This window comes from Bombina bombina, chromosome 6, assembly GCF_027579735.1.
Source record: "Bombina bombina isolate aBomBom1 chromosome 6, aBomBom1.pri, whole genome shotgun sequence".
Lineage (NCBI taxonomy): Eukaryota > Metazoa > Chordata > Amphibia > Anura > Bombinatoridae > Bombina > Bombina bombina.
In genome coordinates, this window is record NC_069504.1 from 658,565,849 (window position 1) to 658,588,352 (window position 22,504).

At 38.2% G+C, this 22,504-nt stretch overlaps 1 protein-coding gene across 2 annotated transcripts in view; it reads left to right on the top strand.

The window, feature by feature from the left end:
- The window catches only part of LOC128663407 (RNA polymerase II elongation factor ELL), a 209,879-nt gene that overhangs the window by 180,436 nt on the left and 6,939 nt on the right, over nucleotides 1-22,504 (top strand). For both annotated transcript variants that reach the window (XM_053717722.1, XM_053717723.1), the window contains exons 9-10: nucleotides 680-737; nucleotides 17,726-17,897. In XM_053717722.1, the coding sequence (XP_053573697.1) occupies nucleotides 680-737; nucleotides 17,726-17,897 (230 nt within the window). The remainder of the gene's footprint in view (nucleotides 1-679; nucleotides 738-17,725; nucleotides 17,898-22,504) is intronic.

Consider the following 22,504-nt stretch of genomic DNA (forward strand, 5'->3'; position numbering starts at 1 on the left):
TTAGACCGCTGATTCTCAACCCACTTTGCCACCTGTTATGTGGCGTATCTCAATCACCATGCACTTTTCCAACCAGGGAGACTGACAGCCCCTGCCTGCACTCAATTGGCTGCACACGAGCAGGGGCAGTGTTGTACACTAGCCATAGTGTGCAATGATAAGTGCAGAGATGCAATGCTGGGATGACAGGAGCGAAGATGTCCACCCGTGTCCACCAGACTCTATTAAATCTTGCCCACTAAGTGATTGCAGGCCACCCTCACGCTCATAGAGTAGCTATGCTAGTGGTTTTGAGCTGGGCAGGCAGCAAATGATCATTAGTTAGTGCAGCTGCCAGTAACTAAGCAGTTATGGGTGGTCAGAAAAGGGGTCATGGCCCTGGAGTGGGGACCTTGGCACTATCCCAGGAGTGGAGTCTGGATGGGGGGCCCTGGAGTGTTGAGTTTGGCCCTGGAGGTTGGAGACCCTGTCCCTTGAGGTTAGGGGTCCTTTTGGGGGCAGGGCATGGAGAGGGTGGGGTGAGGGAGGGGCATAGTGGGTGGGCAGTGGAGGAAGTGGAAGGATCTTATCCAATTTTTTACCCAGGGGCCCTGATTAGTCTCAGTCCGCCCCTGGCTGTAATGATTTATCAATCTCTTTGAAACCTTGGTGTGATCACTGTCATATTTTTTTTTTCTAGAAAAGCAACAGCTCTCAGAACCATCTCTGCACTCTGAAGATGTCCCAGACTACTACAAGTAAGATTTAAATCTGGTACTGTTTGAAAACTAATTTTCCAAAACTGCACTTGCTGTTATGTAAAATATTTAAAAATCTTGTTCCTAGCTATGAATGAGTTGCATTCCTCAACTCTTAGTTGTAGAAGATTTTATAGTAGAAAATCTACAAAAAAACAAACAAAAAAGCACATACATGATTCCCAGCAGTATTTAAAAACAAAATAATTACACACATACAAATTGCACTTAAAGGGACAGTAAAGTCAAAATTAAACTTTCATAATTCAGATAGGGTGTGCAATTTTAAACAACTGTCCAATTTACTTTTATCATCAAATTTTCTTTGTTCTCTTGGTATTCTTTGTTGAAAGCTAATGGGTAATAAAGGGATTATCTATCTTTTTAAATAATAACAATTCTGGAGTAGACATTCCCTTTAAATTTAAAAGACAACCAGTCTTTAGGCAAGAATACTAAATCCACAGTACACTTCACTACAAAGGAATTGATCAAGTTTGTAAAAGCGTTTTATATAATTCAAAAGCCTCAAGTCTTCTTGCATCAGTCAAAAAAGGAGAATCTCTACAATTTCCTCTACGTATTTAGGACCAGATTACAAGTGGAGCGGTATTTAACGTTCCCGCTCGCGTGCTAACTCCTCTAGAAGAAAGTTTTTTGTGCACGTCTGGTAACGTTCGTATTACAAGTTGAAAGTAAATAGTTTTCGCTCGTGCACTATCCCAATGCACGCAAAAAGCCAAAGTGGGGGGGAAAAAACTAACACCCTACTCGTACGCAAACTTGATCACATATCTGATGGTATTTTGGTACAATATATATCTATACCTATATATATAGATGATTATAAATAGGTATCTATTTATAAATATACGTAGAACATATTCCTCTATGTGAAGAAAATTGGAATGTTTACAGTAAATACACAGTATAACACTTTATTAAATATAAATATTTCATCTACTTTACTGCAAAGGGCTCCAATGCGCTTATATAAATGTCTATATATGTAAACATATGTTTTTGAGTTTATATATGTATATATGTCTGTAAATACATATATACACATATAAATAAATATGTACACACATATAAACATATATGTATGTAAATATATATATATATATATACAGTATATATATATATATGTATATATATATGTATATATATATATACAGGTGGCCCTCGGTTTACAACGGTTCAATTTACACCGTTTCAGAATAACAACCTTTTTTTCCAGTCATGTGACTGCTATTGAAAAGCATTGAGAAGCAGTGCATTTATTAAAATAGCCAGTAGGTGGAGCTGTCCGCTTGTGTTGCAGCAAAGCCAAGCAAGCTGAAATTAATTAGTTTAACTAGACCTGAGCTATCGAGCAGATTTCAAAGGAACGAGATCTTCCTGTCTATAAATCAGTCCAGATTGGAATGCATAGAAAGAACTGTTTGCAGAAAAATGCAAGTGAAGTCTGTGTTGTTTAATTTTTTTATTAGGTTTATAATGCTGTTTAGCAAATGTTTTTGTTCATTTAACTTAGTTTAATTATATATTCTGTGTTGTGTGATTATTTTATTAGGGTTATAATGCTGTTTAGCATTTAAAGTCTTCATCTCAAAGCTTTAAAAATAATGTATTAGGTGTTATGAGAATTTTGAGAGGGGCCTGGAACCGAACTCCCTCACTTCCCATTGACTTACATTATAAACTGGGTTTCAATTTACAACGGTTTCGATTTACAACCATTCCTTCTGGAACCTAACCCCGGCGTAAACTGAGGGCTACCTGTATATATATATATATATATATATATATATATATATATATATATATATATATACACACAAATACATCTTTAGACACGTATATGTATGTATCTCAATGTTAAAGCCCTTTGCCTGCCTTTTTCTTCTCTATCACCTGAAACCTTATATCTTTGAGCCCTTATAACTATTGCTTTTTTAAAAAAAAAAATAATTTTTATTTGATATTATTATTATGAGTGTAACTGTACTTTGTAATGTATTTTTGATGTGTTTTGTGACACTTTTTTGTTTCACGAAACAGTAAACAAGAGCTCTGAGGATGCGCTATTCCGACGCATACTAAAGGAACATTATACACTAAATTTTTAATTGTGCTCAAGCGATCGCGTTTACTTTTAACTTGTAATACGAGCACTACATCTGCCGCGTGCAAACAGCCACAATAAAACTGCTGTCGATCACGCGTAATTGTTAGCGTACTAATCGTAATCTGTCCCTTAATTTGCACGTGGGCTAACTTCCTCAGAAGGTCTTGATTCTTCTAGTTTTTTTTTTTTAAACAAAGCTGTACCGCTGTGGTTTCCTTAAATGCAAGATTTTCTTTTTAAACATATTTTTCGGTTTCTGTTTAGATTTTTAGATGTCTGAATATACATTATGCTACTGTTTTTATCTTCTTTTTTCTTCTGAATTTTCGTACTCAAACATCATTTTTAAGCCCAAAACTATTGGTTCAAATAAAACATAAAATATAAAGTATAAATTAAAAACTTTATTTAGATGTTTTGGTGAAACAACATCTGTGAATTGATGAAGCTGAGATGCTTTTCATTGTACAAACAACTTGTTTCATGTCCCTTGCTAGTTATGATCATTAGCCTTGCTCAGAGACCCCCTAGGCTAGTGACAAAGTCATTTTTAAATGAAGAACTGTTGTATATGTAAAGAAATCTCAGGACGCAATTTACGCTGTAAAAAGTTTAACTCCTTGAATGCTGAAATTAGTCATATACAATCTCTTAATACGGACAAGAACTAAGAATATTGGCAACAGAAATGAAGCTGCTAGCCTTTCTGTTAAACTACCACGTTGGCCTATAATCTGTTTTATTTTATTTTTTATCAATTTCTCAGTATTATTGTATGTAAATAAAATATTCCTTCAAAACATGTTAAATTAAATAAAATAATATGCCAAGAAAATACTTGCTGTGTTTGTGAACATTTTTATTTTCCTGTGGCAAAGAAATATTTGAAATAAACCAATTTACAATTTTCACATCCTTTTAACTATTGTTTAACTTGTGTTTAAATTGTGTTTTGTTTTATTTTCTAAGTGAGCTCAAGCAGGGTAGTTATGATAAAATCTTTTCTGTTGATACTGAACATATTGCAGAGTAATACATTTCTAGGTACTTCTTGTATCTAGAAGACTTAAAATACTAATCCATCATTTTTTTAATATTTTTATAAAGATGTGGTGAGAATACAGCAATCAAAACTTATACCAATCAAATTTTATGCAATTATAATACTTTAAAGGGACAGTCAACACCAGAATTGTTGTTGTTTTAAAAGATAGATAATCCCTTTATTACCCATTCCCCAGTTTTGCATAACCAACACAGTTATATTAATATACTTTTTACCTCTGTGATTAACTTGTATCTAAGCATCTTCTGACAGCCCCCTGATCACATGACATTTTATTTATTATCTATTGACTTTCATTTTAGCCAATTAGTGCAGTGTCTGCCACAATCCACGGGCGTGCTCACAATGTTATCTATAGGGTTTACCTGAACTAGCTCTCCCCTGCTGTGAAAAGCAAATACAAAAGCATGTGATTAGAGGCGGCCTTCAAGGGCTTAGAAATTATCATATGAGCCTTCCTAGGTCTATCTTTCAACTAAGAATACCAAAAGAACAAAGCAAAATTGGTGATAAAAGTAAATTGGAAAGTTGTTTAAAATGACATGCCCTATTTGAAACATGAAAGGTTTTTTTGGACTTGACTGTCCCTTTAAACTAGACTAGAATATTCAAACAGTTATTGTATCAAATATTATACATTTATATAGTTCTGACACCCTAAAAGCAATTGCAATTATAAAAAATAAATACATTATAAATATACATACACCCATACATGTTGTTGTTTTTGCTATAATTGCAATTGCTTTTAGGGTATAAGAACTATAATACATTGATAATATTTGATTAATCATTAACTGTTTTAATATTAAAGGGACATGAAGCCCCACATTTTTATTTTGTGACTCAGATAGATCATACAATTTTAAACAAATTTCCAGTTTACTTCTATAATGAAATGTGCTTTGTTCTATTGGTATCTATTGTTGAAAAGCATACCTAGGTAGTTTCAGGAACTGGGCGCTAGCTGCTGATTGGTGGCTGCTTATATATGCCTTGTATCATTGTCTTACCAATGTCTTCAGCTAGTTTCAAGTAGTGCATTGTTGCCCCTTCAATATCAAGAAAATAAAGCAAAAATGATAATACAGGGAGTGCAGAATTATTAGGCAAATGAGTATTTTGACCACATCATCCTCTTTATGCATGTTGTCTTACTCCAAGCTGTATAGGCTCAAAAGCCTACTACCAATTAAGCATATTAGGTGATGTGCATCTCTGTAATGAGAAGGGGTGTGGTCTAATGACATCAACACCCTATATCAGGTGTGCATAGTTATTAGGCAACTTCCTTTCCTTTGGCAAAATGGGTCAAAAGAAGGACTTGACAGGCTTAGAAAAGTAAAAAATAGTGAGATATCTTGCAGAGGGATGCAGCACTCTTAAAATTGCAAAGCTTCTGAAGCGTGATCATCGAACAATCAAGCGTTTCATTCAAAATAGTCAACAGGGTCGCAAGAAGCGTGTGGAAAAACCAAGGCGCAAAATAACTGCCCATGAACTGAGAAAAGTCAAGCGTGCAGCTGCCAAGATGCCACTTGCCACCAGTTTGGCCATATTTCAGAGCTGCAACATCACTGGAGTGCGCAAAAGCACAAGGTGTGCAATACTCAGAGACATGGCCAAGGTAAGAGAGGCTGAAAGACGACCACCACTGAACAAGACACACAAGCTGAAACGTCAAGACTGGGCCAAGAAATATCTCAAGACTGATTTTTCTAAGGTTTTATGGACTGATGAAATGAGAGTGAGTCTTGATGGGCCAGATGGATGGGCCCGTGGCTGGATTGGTAAAGGGCAGAGAGCTCCAGTCCGACTCAGACGCCAGCAAGGTGGAGGTGGAGTACTGGTTTGGGCTGGTATCATCAAAGATGAGCTTGTGGGGCCTTTTCGGGTTGAGGATGGAGTCAAGCTCAACTCCCAGTCCTACTGACAGTTTCTGGAAGACACCTTCTTCAAGCAGTGGTACAGGAAGAAGTCTGCATCCTTCAAGAAAAACATGATTTTCATGCAGGACAATGCTCCATCACACGCGTCCAAGTACTCCACAGCGTGTCTGGCAAGAAAGGGTATAAAAGAAGAAAATCTAATGACATGGCCTCCTTGTTCACCTGATCTGAACCCCATTGAGAACCTGTGGTCCATCATCAAATGTGAGATTTACAAGGAGGGAAAACAGTACACCTCTCTGAACAGTGTCTGGGAGGCTGTGGTTGCTGCTGCACGCAATGTTGATGGTGAACAGATCAAAACACTGACAGAATCCATGGATGGCAGGCTTTTGAGTGTCCTTGCAAAGAAAGGTGGCTATATTGGTCACTGATTTGTTTTTGTTTTGTTTTTGAATGTCAGAAATGTATATTTGTGAATGTTGAGATGTTATATTGGTTTCACTGGTAAAAATAAATAATTGAAATGGGTATATATTTGTTTTTTGTTAAGTTGCCTAATAATTATGCACAGTAATAGTCACCTGCACACACAGATATCCCCCTAAAATAGCTATAACTAAAAACAAACTAAAAACTACTTCCAAAACTATTCAGCTTTGATATTAATGAGTTTTTTTGGGTTCATTGAGAACATGGTTGTTGCTCAATAATAAAATTAATCCTCAAAAATACAACTTGCCTAATAATTCTGCACTCCCTGTAGAAGTAAATTGGAAAGTGTTTATATATATATATATATACACTATATATATATATATATATATATATATATATATATATATATATATATATATATATATATATATATATACACACACACACTATATATATATATATATATATATATATATATATACACACACAGTATATATATATACATATATATATATATATATATATATATATATATACAGTATATATATGTATATATGTATATATATTTATATATATATGTGTGTGTGTGTGTATAATTTATTTTCTGTAAACACAGTTTCTTACCCTCAAAATTTACAGTTACCCATTTCAAATATTTTCTTTTTGCTCTTGTATTAACAAAACACAAATACTAATTAAAGGGACATGCAACCCTTGTTTGTGGGTGTATGTGTGATTCAGACAGAGCATACAGTTTAAAGGGACAGTCTACACCAGCATTTTTATTGTTTAAAAAGATAGATAATCCCTTTATTACACATTCCCTAGTTTTGCATAACCAACACAGTTATATTAATACATTTTTTAGCTCTGTGATTTACCTTGTATCTACCTCTGCAAACTGCCCCCTTATTTCAGTTCTTTTGACAGATATGCATCTTAGCCAATCAGAACTGGCTCCCTGGAACTCCACATGCATGAGCACAGTGTTATCTATATGACACACATGAACTTACACCCTCTAGTGGTGAAAAACAGTCAAAATGCCCTGAGAGAAGAGGCAGCCTTCAAGGGCTTAGAAATTAACAAATGAACCTCCTAGGTTTAGCTTTCAACTAAGAATACCAAGAGAACAAAGCAAAATTGGTGAAAAAAGTAAATTGGAAAATTGTTTAAAATTATATTCTCTATCTGAATCATGAAAGTTTATTTTGGACAAGACTGTCCCTTTAACACAATCAAATTTGCTTTCTTCTCTTTGTTGAAGAGATACCTAGTAGGTAACGTGCACATGTCTAGAGTCGCTGCATTCTTGCAAAACAGCTGCAATAAAGGGCTACTGTTTTTTAACAAAGGATGCCAAGAGTAGGAAGAAAATTGGAAAGTTGTTTAAAATGTTATGCCCTCATGAAAGAAACATTTGGGGTTTTATGTCCCTTTAAGAACATTGCAATTTGATTTGTGTATATTTGAAACTGAAAGAGTTTAGCAGTGCCAGGTGACTCAGTGCTAGAGCTTGCAGTCCCCTGCCAAAAGCTACACTGCATAAAATTACATTACTTTCTATGTAAAGCATCTCCCCATTTCTCATTGTATTACACGTAATCGCCTTTATGAGTCTGCTGCTATCTTGCAAACCCAGTGGCTATTGTAAATAAAGCGCACTATGAGTAAGCTCATCTCAAGAAGTTTCAATCATTTAAATGTTTTCTATAAAAATAAGGGGCATATTGGACTAGATTTACATTTGTGAATAAAATAGGATGAACATGAATATTCCTCAGTCTCAACTCACCTTCTTTTTTTTTGCCATTCATAACAATGGTATTTCAGTCGGTGAATATGATAGCCCATCCGTTCTATCTGGGATAGTTCAGTAACATAAGGATTTCCAATGTTTGGATTCCATTAACATGCTAAAAGCATTATGTAATAGGCATTTCTTGCAGGCTTTTTGCAAAAGATAAGCAGCCAAATGGAAAGAGAACTTTATAAAACAAAATAGTGATAATGACTGCCATGTGTGTTTGATTCCAAGTTGATATGGTGTCCAAAAATGTCATTCTAACATTCCATTGGTTAGGACCAAATTTAAAGGGCCTTAATAATTAATATATATATATATATATATATATATATATATATATATATATATATATAGTATTCCAAATAGAAAGGCACTCCAGTATTTAAGTAATCAAAACATCCTTTAAAGGGCCATAATACCCAAATGTTTAAACACTTGAAAGTGATGCAGCATAGCTGTAAAAAGCTGATTAGAAAATATCACCTGAGCATCTCTATGTAAAAAAGAAAGATATTTTACCTCAAAAGTTCCTCAGTAGCCACCTCCCATTGTAAAGGATTTCTAAGCAGCATTTTAGTGTGTTTGTCCTGGGACATCTGAAGGGACTAGCATCGTGCACTCTCATATTATTTCACCAATCAGGTAAAGGAAGCTTACTATGAAATCTCATGAGAGTTAAGTCAAATCTCATGAGATCACAGTAAGAGTTCATGACCTCAGCACTGCTGATGCTGATTGGCTGCTGTTCATTTCTTCATTTTTTTAATTTTTTTTACCTGCAGCTGGGAGCAGCTGAGTATAACTTTTTACACAGAACTAACTCTACTGAGCTGAGGAAATTGTGAGGTAAAATATCTTCCTTTTTTACATAGAGATGCTCAGGTGATATTTTCCTGTCAGCTTTTTACAGTTATACTGCATCAGTTTCAAGTGATTTAGCATATGAGTATTATGTCCCTTTAATGTGACGTCTCAGGGATTTTAACCCCTTCCTCAGACCATAAAAAGACATATTACATGTTATAGACTTACCCCCATATATATACCCAACACCGTGTACAGAAATCCAGAGCGAAAATGCAGATCGGCGTTCCGGTGACACAACTGCGCATGCGCCAACAGCCAGCCATGGCATCTCGCAAGGGACAATCTAAAAAGCAAAGCAGTGAGTATTACTATTACAACTGAGCGTATCCCAGGATAAATACAAGATCTGATAAAGATCGTAGTTTGCGGCGCAAGCGAGGGAACCCCCGCCGCCCGCAGTTTCAGCTCGCAACTCGAGCTATCCTATATACGGCGCCGTCAGAGGCTAAAGTGCCGTAAGTCTGACAAACCAGCGATGTCCAGAAAGCACAAATTTCTGGAGTCGCCAGTGACTTACGGCACTTTAGAAACTGCCGGCGCCTACAAAACCTGAAGTTATAAAATCACCCGTACTGTCTAACACACCTCCCAAACATAGCCCAACATGTCTAACCCTCTATCCGCTATCCCCCCTCACTATCCTAACAATAAAATATGTATTAACCCCTAAACCGCTGCTCCCGGACCCCGCCGCCAGCTATATTAAATCTATAACCCCCTAATGTGAGCCCCTACCCCGCCGCCATCTATCCTACCTACCCCCTAAAGTGAGCCCCTACCCCGCCGCCATCTATCTTACCTACCCCCTAAAGTGAGCCCCTACCCCGCCACCATCTATCTTACCTACCCCATAAAGTGAGCCCCCTACCCCGCCGCCATCTATCCTACCTACCCCCTAAAGTGAGCCCCTACCCCGCCGCCATCTATCTTACCTACCCCCTAAAGTGAGCCCCTACCCCGCCACCATCTATCTTACCTACCCCCTAAAGTGAGCCCCTACCCCGCCACCATCTATCTTACCTACCCCCTAAACTGAGCCCCTACCCCGCCGCCATCTATCTTACCTACCCCCTAAAGTGAGCCCCTACCCCGCCGCCATCTATCTTACCTACCCCCTAAAATGAGCCCATACCCGCCGCCTTCTATCTCACCTACCCCCTAAAGTGAGCCCCCTACCCCGCCGCCATCTATCTTACCTACCCCCTAAAGTGAGCCCCTACCCTGCCGCCATCTATTTTAAAAATATTAACCCCTAATTTAATCCCCCTACACCGCCGCCAGCTATATTAACTATATTAACCCTAATTATATTAGGGTTAATATAGTTAATATAGTTATTATATTATATATATTAACTATATTAACCCTAATTATATTAGGGTTAATATAGTTAATATCGTTATTATAATATATATTAAGTATAATAACCCTATCTAACGCTAACACCCCTAACTAAATTCATATTAAAATATATCTAATTAATATTAATATTATTAATTAAAATATTCCTATTTAAATCTAAATACTTACCTATAAAATAAACCCTAAGATAGCTACAATGTAATTAATAATTACATTGTAGCTATTTTAGGGTTTATATTTATTTTACAGGTAACTTGGTATTTATTTTAACTAGGTACAATAGCTATTAAATAGTTAATAACTATTTAATAGCTACCTAGTTAAAATAATTACCAATTTACCTGTAAAATAAATCCTAACCTAAGTTACAAATACACCTACACTATCAATAAATTAAATAAACTACAAATATCTAAACTAAAATACAATAAAATAATCTAAACTAAATTACAAAAAAAAACAAACACTAAATTACAAAAAATAAAAAAAATATTACAAGATTTTTAAGCTAATTACACCTATTCTAAGCCCCCTAATAAAATAATAAAGCCCCCCAAAATAAAAAAAATGTCCCTGCCCTATTCTAAATTTAAAAAGTTCAAAGCTCTTTTACCTTAACAGCCCTTAAAAGGGCCTTTTGCGGGGCATGCCCCAAAGAAAACAGCTCTTTTGCCTGTAAATAAAAAACACAATACCACCCCCCAACATTACAACCCACCACCCACATGCCCCTATTCTAAACCCACCCAAACCCCCCTTAAAAAAACCTAACACTACCCTCCTGAAGATCTCCCTACCTTGTCTTCACCCAGCCGGGCAGAACTCTTCATCCGATCCGGGCGATGTCCAATCAAGCGGCAGTGAAGTCTTCTTCCATCCGGGCGATGTCTTCAATCAAGCGGCAGTGAAGTCTTCTTTCCTCCGGCGATGTCTTCAATCAAGCAGCAGTGAAGTCTTCTTCCATCCGGCGATGTCTTCAATCAAGCGGCAGTGAAGTCTTCTTCCATCCGGCGATGTCTTCTTCCATCCGGCGATGTCTTCTTCCATCCGGCGATGTCTTCAAGCAAACCGGCATCTTCAATCTTCTGTCTTCGCTCCTCCGCCGCAGAGCATCCATCCGGCACGAAGACTAAACTAGGAAAGAGGTACCTTTAAATGACGTCGTCCAAGATGGCGTCCATCGAATTCCGATTGGCTGATAGGATTCTATCAGCCAATCGGAATTAAGATAGAAAAATCTGATTGGCTGATTGAATCAGCCAATCAGATTCAAGTTCAATCCGATTGGCTGAACCAATATGGCGTCCGTCGAATTCCGATTGGCTGATAGGATTCTATCAGCCAATCGGAATTCGACCGACGCCATCTTGGATGACGTCATTTAAAGGTACCTCATTCCTTGTTTAGTCTTCGTGCCGGATGGATGCTCCGCAGCGGAGGAGCGAAGAAAGAAGATTGAAGATGCCGCTTTGCTTGAAGACATCGCCGGATGGAAGAAGACATCGCCGGATGGAAGAAGACTTCACTGCCGCTTGATTGAAGACATCGCCCGGATGGAAGTAGACTTCACTGCCGCTTGATTGGACATCGCCCGGATCGGATGAAGAGTTCTGCCCGGCTGGGTGAAGACAAGGTAGGGAGATCTTCAGGGGGGTAGTGTTAGGTTTTTTTAAGGGGGGTTTGGGTGGGTTTAGAATAGGGGTATGTGGGTGGTGGGTCGTAATGTTGGGGGGTGGTATTGTGTTTTTTATTTACAGGCAAAAGAGCTGTTTTCTTTGGGGCATGCCCCGTTAAGGTAAAAGAGCTTTGAACTTTTTAAATTTAGAATAGGGCAGGGAAATTTTTTTATTTTGGGGGGCTTTATTATTTTATTAGGGGGCTTAGAATAGGTGTAATTAGCTTAAAAATCTTGTAATATTTTTTTTATTTTTTGTAATTTAGTGTTTGTTTGTTTTTGTAATTTAGTTTAGATTATTTTATTGTATTTTAGTTTAGATATTTGTAGATTATTTAATTTATTGATAGTGTAGGTGTATTTGTAACTTAGGTTAGGATTTATTTTACAGGTAAATTGGTAATTATTTTAACTAGGTAGCTATTAAATAGTTATTAACTATTTAATAGCTATTGTACCTAGTTAAAATAAATACCAAGTTACCTGTAAAATAAATATAAACCCTAAAATAGCTACAATGTAATTATTAATTACATTGTAGCTATCTTAGGGTTTATTTTATAGGTAAGTATTTAGATTTAAATAGGAATATTTTAATTAATAATATTAATATTAATTAGAACTATTTTAATAAGAATTTAGTTAGGGATGTTAGAGTAAGATAGGGTTATTATACTTAATATATATATATTATAATAACAATATTAACTATATTAACCCTAATATAATTAGGGTTAATATAGTTAATATATATAATATAATAACTATATTAACCCTAATATAATTAGGGTTAATATAGTTAATATAGCTGGCGGTGGTGTAGGGGGATTAAATTAGGGGTTAATATTTTTAAAATAGATGGCGGCGGGGTAGGGGCTCATTTTAGGGGGTAGGTAAGATAGATGGCGGTGGGGTTGGGGGTAGGTAAGAAAGATGGCAGCGGGGTAGGGGGCTCACTTTAGGGGGTAGGTAAGATAGATGGCGGCAGGGTAGGGGGCTCACTTTAGGGGGTAGGTAAGATAGATGGCGGCGGGGTAGGGGCTCACTTTAGGGGGTAGGTAAGATAGATGGCGGCGGGGTAGGGGCTCAGTTTAGGCGGTAGGTAAGGTAGATGGCGGCGGGGTAGGGGCTCACTTTAAGGGGTAGGTAAGATAGATGGCGGCGGGGTAGGGGCTCAGTTTAGGGGGTAGGTAAGGTAGATGGCGGCGGGGTAGGTGCTCACTTTAGGGGGTAGGTAAGGTAGATGGCGGTGGGGTAGGTGCTCAGTTTAGGAGGTAGGTAAGGTAGATGGCGGCGGTGTATGGGACTCACTTTAGGGGGTAGGTAAGGTAGATGGCGGCGGAGTAAGGGACTCACATTAGGGGGTATGTAATGTAGCTTGCGACGGTGTAGGGGGATCACATTAGGGGGTTATAATTTTAATGTAGGTGGCGGCGGGGGCCGTGAGCGGCGGTTTAGGGGTTAAATACTTTATTAGGGATTGCGGCGGGGGATCGCGGTTGACAGGTAGATAGACATTGCGCATGCGTTAGGTGTTAGGTTTTTTTAGCAGGTAGTTTAGGGAGTTACGGGGCTCCAATAGACAGCGTAAGGCTTACAACGGCTGCATTTTGTGGTGAGGTGAAAATGGAGTAAGATTTCTCCATTTTCGCCACATAAGTCCTTACGCTGTATATTCAATACCAAACTGCGCTGCTTTGGTATACCTGCCTATGGCCCAAAAAACTATGGGCGAAGGCAGAAATATACGAGCGTAACTTCTAGGTTACGCCGTATATAGGATACCAAACCAGCGCAAATTTCGGCGTCGCCGGCTTTTGCGGGCGACGCTGCATATCGGATCGGGCCCATGATCGGTATTCACGGTTATCCTAGCTTATTACTGTTAACCCCTACGTTGTGAAATAAGTATTACTTGCAAATTAACGTTTACCTAAAACTCAGACGACTGCTGCCTATTACGTCACACTACTAGGCTCAATTACTAGCACATAAATAAAATACTGAAATCTATGCACAATTCATATAATTCTGGCATAAGAGTGATGGGCTATTGGGCTCAATTACTAGTACATATACACAGGATATTACTATATATATGTGATTCAAATACTTCCAGCATAACAATAACATTCTATTACCATTACTATTTCATTTTAAATGGTCAAAACAAAAAGGCAAATAAATACATAGGTAAAGCAGATAATAAGAATATTTACCTATGTTTTATGTTTTAAGAGACATAAAATAAATGGTTTTATAGCCATTTCTATGTTGATCATTAGACCATTCAATAATATACAGAACTATACAGTACATCTATCTTAGAGGAAACACTGTAGACCCATATTGGTATTCAGTCCTCTAGGTATCAATGTCTGTAGAGTGAATATCCATCTACTTTCCTTCTGTAATAGTAGTATGGCTTGGTCTCCACCCGTAGATATAGGGGGTACATGATCAATGATCATGTACTTCAATTCTGATGCAGAATGTTTGGCCACTAGGAAATGCTTAGCAACCGGCTGATCAGCCTTACCCATCTCCAGGGCGCTTCTAATCGCACACCTATGGTTGGCCATGCGAGTCCTCAGGTCATCATTGGTTTTCCCAACATAGTACCTCCCGCAGCTACAGTGTAGTAAGTAGACAACATATCTAGTTGTACAAGTGAGTCGGTACCTGATGTTAAATCTTTTATTCATCCATGGATGTGTAAAATACTTGCCCTGTGTCATGCCATTGCAAGTTGTACATCCACTACATCTGTAGCATCCATTCTTCAGTGTCCCCAGGCATGTTCCAGGGTTGTAGCTTGCTTTGAAGTCTTTTTTACGTGGGCAAAACGACAGATGACCTACGCACTAGAATGGCCAATCACCGGTCAGCTATTGGACTAGCTATCAAAAATGGGACCTCTGAGCAACCAGTGGCACGACACTTCGCCCAGAACAAGCATACGGTCAAGGACCTCAGATACACCATCATTGATCACGTGCCCCCTCTTAGCAGGGGAGGCGACAGGGGTACCTTATTACTCAGAAAAGAGGCCCGTTGGACATATGACTTGGAGACACTCATACCTAAAGGGCTCAACACACATCTGGACTGGCAGGTGTGTTTATGAATTATGCCCATTAACTAACTTTATACAGTCTAAGGTTTGGCCTTATGACTGCTGTGCCCTGGTTTCTTATTCTACTGTTCATATTGTTTATATTGTTTATATTTTCTACTAATTCTGTTACATCAATGTTTCTTCTCATGTTTCTTTATTGATTTGCAGCATGTTATATTTTTTATTATTTTTATTTTTATTATTTTTATTTTCATTTTATCTAGCAAGATATATGGTTTAGCTTACAATTGCCAGATTTTTTATTTATTGATTTTTTGATAACTTTTTTCTAGTTTTTTTGTACTTTGTGTTTGTGTTGCCATACTCTATTTTAGTACATCTGCCCTGTGTCATCCCAGACTTATTGCTGCTAGCTCCCCTTTGGACGTATCCTCTTAATTTCAGATTTGTTTCCTATGTCTATGCCTGGTTGCTCCACTGCAGCCTCTAGCTTGTTACCCATGTTATGACTTAACATTGGCCCTATCTATGTCACACTGACTGATGACTGGGACACACTTAATTTGCCTACCAACATCTCCTATGATGACAGCACGTACTTATCACCGCCTATGTTCTCTTATGTCTTTTTGGTCCCGGTTTTGATAGAGGGTATGGGACAAATCTATTGTACATGTTGTTAAATTACATCGTGCCCTAATGTGTTAAACTCAGATGTTGCTGGTATACACATCCAGCATTTCCTTGCCCCTTATGAAGGTCTGGTATTCTGTATTTTAGTCCGGTCTCTGTTTTAATTGCTGACATGCTTGCATATCTTTATCTATGAGCAAGTATTTGTGTTTACAGGTTGCTATGGCAACCGGCCGGTTTTGCGCTTCCAATTCAAAAGCCTGCTGTTCCCGGTCTTTTCTGTAACTTGACAGACTGCTGATGTTGCCTCTAAAATGCTGGTATGTGCATGACAATAGTAATTCTTACCACTGACTTTTATTATGTACAACATATGATCACTGCTATGCTCTGACTGTCACTGACATTGTCGCTGCTGTTCTCTGACGGTTGTCTGCTTTTCTTCTATAATTTATAATTTATTATTTTTTGCATAGATGACAGTCTTGAGAGCAGGTGTTAGTGTCCCTGGTTTCTGATAATGTTGAAACAGTTTTTTGATACATGTTGTGCTACCCTTTGTTTGCTATACATAATTGCATTTATTCTCTTGGCAACATTGTTTACATTGACATGCTTATGTACTATATTATGATTGTATACTGGTTGCATAGCAAACATGGCCCATACAGCAACTTTGGGCTTACTTCTGCCTATATTGGTTGGCTTGTTTATCTCATCACTTGTGCCTACATTATGTATTATCGTATTGTAATGATGTATTGCATAAATGTACAGATTGCATACTATGTGTCTTTATATCCTGCTGTATATATGTATATATTTATACACTGTGGTTTGTATACTTGGTCAGCCTCATTGGTTGCTAGGGGAGTGTCCACACCATGTGGGTGGCACCCTACCTGGAGAGCTAGTGATTGGTTGACCTACCTACTTAAGGGTGTCTGGTGTGGGTTTGTTTTTATTGTATCTTTGTATGTCTGAAGAAGGGGCTAACCCCCCCGAAAACTTTCACATATTGGAATTAAACTTCTGAAAAGTCCTGGCGGGTGCACTCCTCATTATTTTCTATTTACTTATCTGTTGCACCCTGGGCATTGGAACTGCTCCATAACCTGTCCGCCTGCTCTGAGCAGGTGAACAGACATTGCTGCAATTCAACCCGATCGAGCACGATATGTTCTAAGTATTTTTAAATAGATATGCCTGTATCTGTATATATCTATACCTATATATAATCATGTAACAAATAATATATATATATATATATATATATATATACATATAGTTATAGATATATATTGTACAAAAAAAAGATCAGATATATATATATATATTAATGAATAAATAGAACATATTCTACTATGTGAAGAACATTGGAATGTGAAATATTCATATTTTCATTTTGAGTTAGTGCAAATGAGAATGACATCGGGTATTAGTTTTTTCCCACCACTTTTTTTGCTCCATTGACTTCTATGGGGAATACGTGAAAGCGATAATATAAGTTTGGCTTTTTGTGCTCATCGAGTTAGCGCGCAAGCCAAAACAGTTTACTTTCAACTCATAATACGAGCATAACCCGACGAGCGTAAAAAGCTTTCTTCTAGCGCAATGAATGCTCATGCGGGAGTATTAATTTGCGCACCACTTGTAATCTGGCCCTATTTCTTTATCTAATTTAATTCTAACATACATAGGATAAGTTTTAACATGACATGACCTTTATTTCTATATTTATTTCTTAGTATCTATATACATCTGAACCTTAAAAATAACGGCCTTGTCAGTCAAGCCTAGTTGTATATACACCATGAATAGGTCTTACAGCTAACAGCAATGAATGCAGTCATTACAATAGTATTTTATGGTGAATGGTGCCACCTACTGTCTGTTTATGTTACTACCTACTATCTTTTAAAAAACAAGAAGGAGCATGTTAAAAGTTATCAGATTGATCTGAAAATAACTTATTCATTAGTAAATACATTTAATTTTAAATTTAATTAATTTTTTTGCTTTTGTTTTTTGGAATGGCCAGGAAATATGCCAAAATTACATCTCAACAGCAACGTCAAATGTATGAGGAAGACTTTGCTTCAGATTATACAGAGTATTTAGAACTCCATGCAAAAATTGGAAAAGTGCTGGAAAAATTTGTTCATCTAGGAACAAAAATGAAAAAGTTTCAACAAGGAACAGTGGAGCACAAGGTGAGAACTGATGTAAGAATGTTTTGTTTAAAGGGAAATTCTGTGGGAAAAATTCAAATGCTATGTTCCATAGGTCCTAGCTTTGTGATTCACTAACTAAAAACACCATAGGTCCTAGCTTTGTGTTACACTAACTAAAAACACCATAGGTCCTAGCTTTGTGTTACACTAACTAAAGCCACCATAAGTCCTAGCTTTGTGTTTCACTAACTAAAGCCACCATAGGTCCTAGCTTTGTGTTACACTAACTAAAGCCACCATAAGTCCTAGCTTTGTGTTTCACTAACTAAAGCCACCATAGGTCCTAGCTTTGTGTTACACTAACTATAGCCACCATAGGTCCTAGCTTTGTGTTACACGTACTAAAGCCACCATAAGTCCTAGCTTTGTGTTTCACTAACTAAAGCCACCATAAGTCCTAGCTTTATGTTTCACTAACTAAAGCCACCATAGGTCCTAGCTTTGTGTTTCACTAACTAAAGCCACCATAGGTCCTAGCTTTGTGTTTCACTAACTAAAAACACCATAGGTCCTAGCTTTGTGTTACACTAACTAAAGCCAACATAGGTCCTAGCTTTGTGTTACACTAACTAAAGCCACCATAAGTCCTAGATTTGTGTTTCACTAACTAAAGCCACCATAAGTCCTAGCTTTGTGTTTCACTAACTAAAGCCACCATAAGTCCTAGCTTTGTGTTTCACGAACTAAAAACACCATAGGTCCTAGCTTTGTGTTACACTAACTAAAGCCAACATAGGTCCTAGCTTTGTGTTTCACTAACTAAAGCCAACATAGGTCCTAGCTTTGTGTTTCACTAACTAAAGCAACCATAAGTACTAGCTTTGTGTTTCACTAACTAAAAACACCATAGGTCCTAGCTTTGTATTTTACTAACTAAAGCAACCATAAGTACTAGCTTTGTGCTTCACTAACTAAAAACACCATAGGTCCTAGCTTTGTGTTACACTAACTAAAGCCACCATGGGTCCTAGCTTTGTGTTTCACTAACCAAAGCCACCATAGGTCCTAGCTTTGTGTTTCACTAACTAAAGCCACCATAGGTCCTAGCTTTGTGTTTCACTTACTAAAGCCACCATAGGTCCTAGCTTTGTGTTTCATTAACTAAAGCCACCATATGTCCTAGCTTTGTGTTTCACTAACTAAAGCCACTGGTCTTAGCTTTGTGTTACACTAACTAAATCCACCATAGGTCCTAGCTTTGTGTTACACTAACTAAAGCCACCATATGTCCTAGCTTTGTGTTTCACTAACTAAAGCCACTGGTCTTAGCTTTGTGTTACACTAACTAAAGCCACCATAGGCCCTAGCTTTGTGTTACACTAACTAAAGCCACCATTGGTCCTAGTTTTGTGTTACACTAACTAAAGCCACCATAGGTCCTAGCTTTGTGTTACATGAACTAAAGCCACCATAGGTCCTAGCTTTGTGTTTCACTAACTAAAGCCAAAAGGAAGGAGAAGATGTATATGGAGGAAAGGGGAGGAGTCCTGAAGATGTCTTTTTTTTCACTTAACACTAAGATATGAACCCAACAGAGAGGAATCTTATTTATGATAAGTATAAAAAACATAATTTATGCTTACCTGATAAATGTATTTCTCTTGTAGTGTATCCAGTCCACGGATCATCCATTACTTATGGGATATATTCTCCTTCCCAACAGGAAGTTGCAAGAGTCCACCCACAGCAAAGCTGCTATATAGCTCCTCCCCTAACTGCCATTACCAGTCATTCAACCGAAAACATGCAGAGAAAGGAAAACCATAGGGTGCAGTGGTGACTGTAGTTTAATGGAAAAATTACCTGCCTTAAAGTGACAGGGCGGGCCGTGGACTGGATACACTACAAGAGAAATAAATTTATCAGGTAAGCATAAATTATGTTTTCTCTTGTTAAGTGTATCCAGTCCACGGATCATCCATTACTTATGGGATACCAATACCAAAGCTAAAGTACACGGATGATGGGAGGGACAAGGCAGGTACTTAAACGGAAGTTACCACTGCCTGTAAAAAACCCTTTCTCCCAAAAATAGCCTCCGAAGAAGCAAGGTATCAAATTTGTTAAATTTGAAAAAGTATGAAACGCAGACCAAGACTCCGTCTTGTAATCTGTTCAACAGAAGCCACATTTAAAAAAGGCCCAAGTGAAAACCACAGCTCTAGTAGAATGAGCTGTAATCCCTTCAGGAGGCTGCTGTCCAGCAGTCTCATAAGCTAAATGAATTATGCTTTTTAACCAAAAAGACAGAGAGGTTGCTGAAGTCCTTTGACCTCTCCTCTGTCCAGAATAGACAACAAACAAGGTGAATGTTTGATGAAAATCTGTAGTAGCTTGTAAGTAAAACTTTAAAACACGAACCACGTCCAAATTGTGTAATAGACGTTCCTTCTTTGAAGAAGGATTAGGATACAAGAATGGAACAACAATCTCTTGAGTGATATTCTTGTTAGATACCACCTTAGGTAAAAACCCAGGTTGGTACACAGGACTACCTTATCCGTACGGAGAACCAGATAAGGAGAATCACATTGCAACGCAGATAACTCGGAGACTCTATGAGCCGAGGAAATAGCTACCAAAAAGGAACTTTCCAAGATAGAAGTTTGATATCTATGGAATGAAAAGGTTCAAATGGAACTCCTTGAAGAACCTTAAGAACCAGCTTTAAGCTCCATGGCGGAGCAACATTTTTAACCACAGGCTTGGTTCTAACCAAAGCCTGACCAAATGCCTGAACGTCTAGAATACCTGCCAGACGCTTGTGCAAAAGAATAGACAGAGTAGAAATCTGTCCTTTTAAAGAACTAGCTGACAACCCTTTTCTCAAAATCATCTTGGAGAAAAGATAATATCCTGGGAATCCAGACTTTACTCCATGAGTAACCCTTGGATTCATAACAATAAGATATTTACACCATATCTTATGTTAAATTTTCCTAGAGACAGGCTTTTATGTCTGTATTAAGGTATCAATTACTGACTCGGAGAAGCCATGCTTTGATAACATCAAGCGTTCTGTCTCCAGGCAGTCCATCTCAGATTAGTTATATTTAGATGGTTGAAAAGACCCTGAGGTAGAGGGTCCTGTCTCAGAAGCAGAGACCGTGGTGGAAAGGATGACATGTCCACCAGATCTGCATACCAGGTCCTGCGTGGCCACGCAGGCGCTGTCAAAAGCACCAAAGCACTCTCCTGCTTGATCTTGTGCAAACCCCTCCGGAGGGAATTCCCACTCCCCCGGATGAAAAGTCTGACGACTTAGAAAATCTGCCTCCCAGTTCTCAACACCTGGGATAGGGATAGCTTTTAGACAAGAGTGAGTCTCTGTCCAGTGAATTATTTTAAGACTTCTAACATTGCTAGGGAACTTCTGTTCCCCCTTGATGGTTGATGTAAGCCACAGTCGTGATATTGTCCGACTGAAATATGATGTACCTCAGAGTTGCTAACTGAGGCCAAGTCTGAAGAGCATGGAATATCGCTCCCAGTTCCAGAATATTCATTAGAAGGAGGGTCTCCTCCTGAGTCCACTATCCCTGAGCCTTCAGGGAGTTCCAGACTGTATCCCAACCTAAAAGGCTGGCATCTGTTGTAACAATTGTCCCATCTGACCTGCGGAAGGTCATACCCTTGGACAGATGGACCCGAGATAGTCACCAGAGAAGAGAATCTCTGGTTTCTTGGTCCGGATTTAACAGGAGAACAAATCTGTGTAATCCCCGTTCCTCTGGCTGAGCATGCATAGTTGCAGTGGTCTGAAATGTAGGCGTGCAAACGGTACTATGTCCCTTGCCGCTACCATTAAGCCGATTACATTCATGTACTGAGCCACCAAAGGGCGCGGATGGAATGAAGAACACGGCAGAAATTTAGAAACTTTGACAACCTGGACTCTGTCAGGTAAATTTTAATTTCTACAAAATCTATCAGAATCCCTAGGAGGGAAACCCTTGATATTGGGGATAGAGAACTCTTTCCTTGTTCACTTTCCACCCATGCGATCTCAGAAATGCCAGTACTACGTCCGTATGAGACTTGGCAACTTGGATGTTTGACGCCTGTATCAGGATGTCGTCTAAATAAGGGGCCACTTCTATGCCCCGCGGCCTAAGGACCGCCAAAGTGACCCCAGAACCTCCATAAAGATTCTAGGGGCTGTAGTTAACCCAAAGGAAAGAGCTACAAACTGGTAATGCCTGTCTAGAAAGGCAAACCTGAAAAACCGATGGTGATCTTTATGCATCGTAATGTGAGGATAAGCATCCTTCAAATCCATTGTAGTCCTCTATTGACTCTCCTGGATCATAGTTAAGATGGTACGAATAGTTTCCATCTTAAATGATAGAATTCTAAAGAATTTGTTTAAGATCTTTTAGATCCAAAATAGGTCTGAAGGTTTCCTTTCCTTGGGAACCACAAACCGATTTGAGGAAAACTGTGTCCCTGTTCCTCTATTGGAACTGAATGGGTCACGTACACAATGCAAGAATGTCTCTTTCTTTATCTGGTTTGCAGATAAATGTGAAAGCCAAAAACTCCCCTTTTTTGGGGGGGAAAGCTTTGAAATCCAGAAGATATCTCTG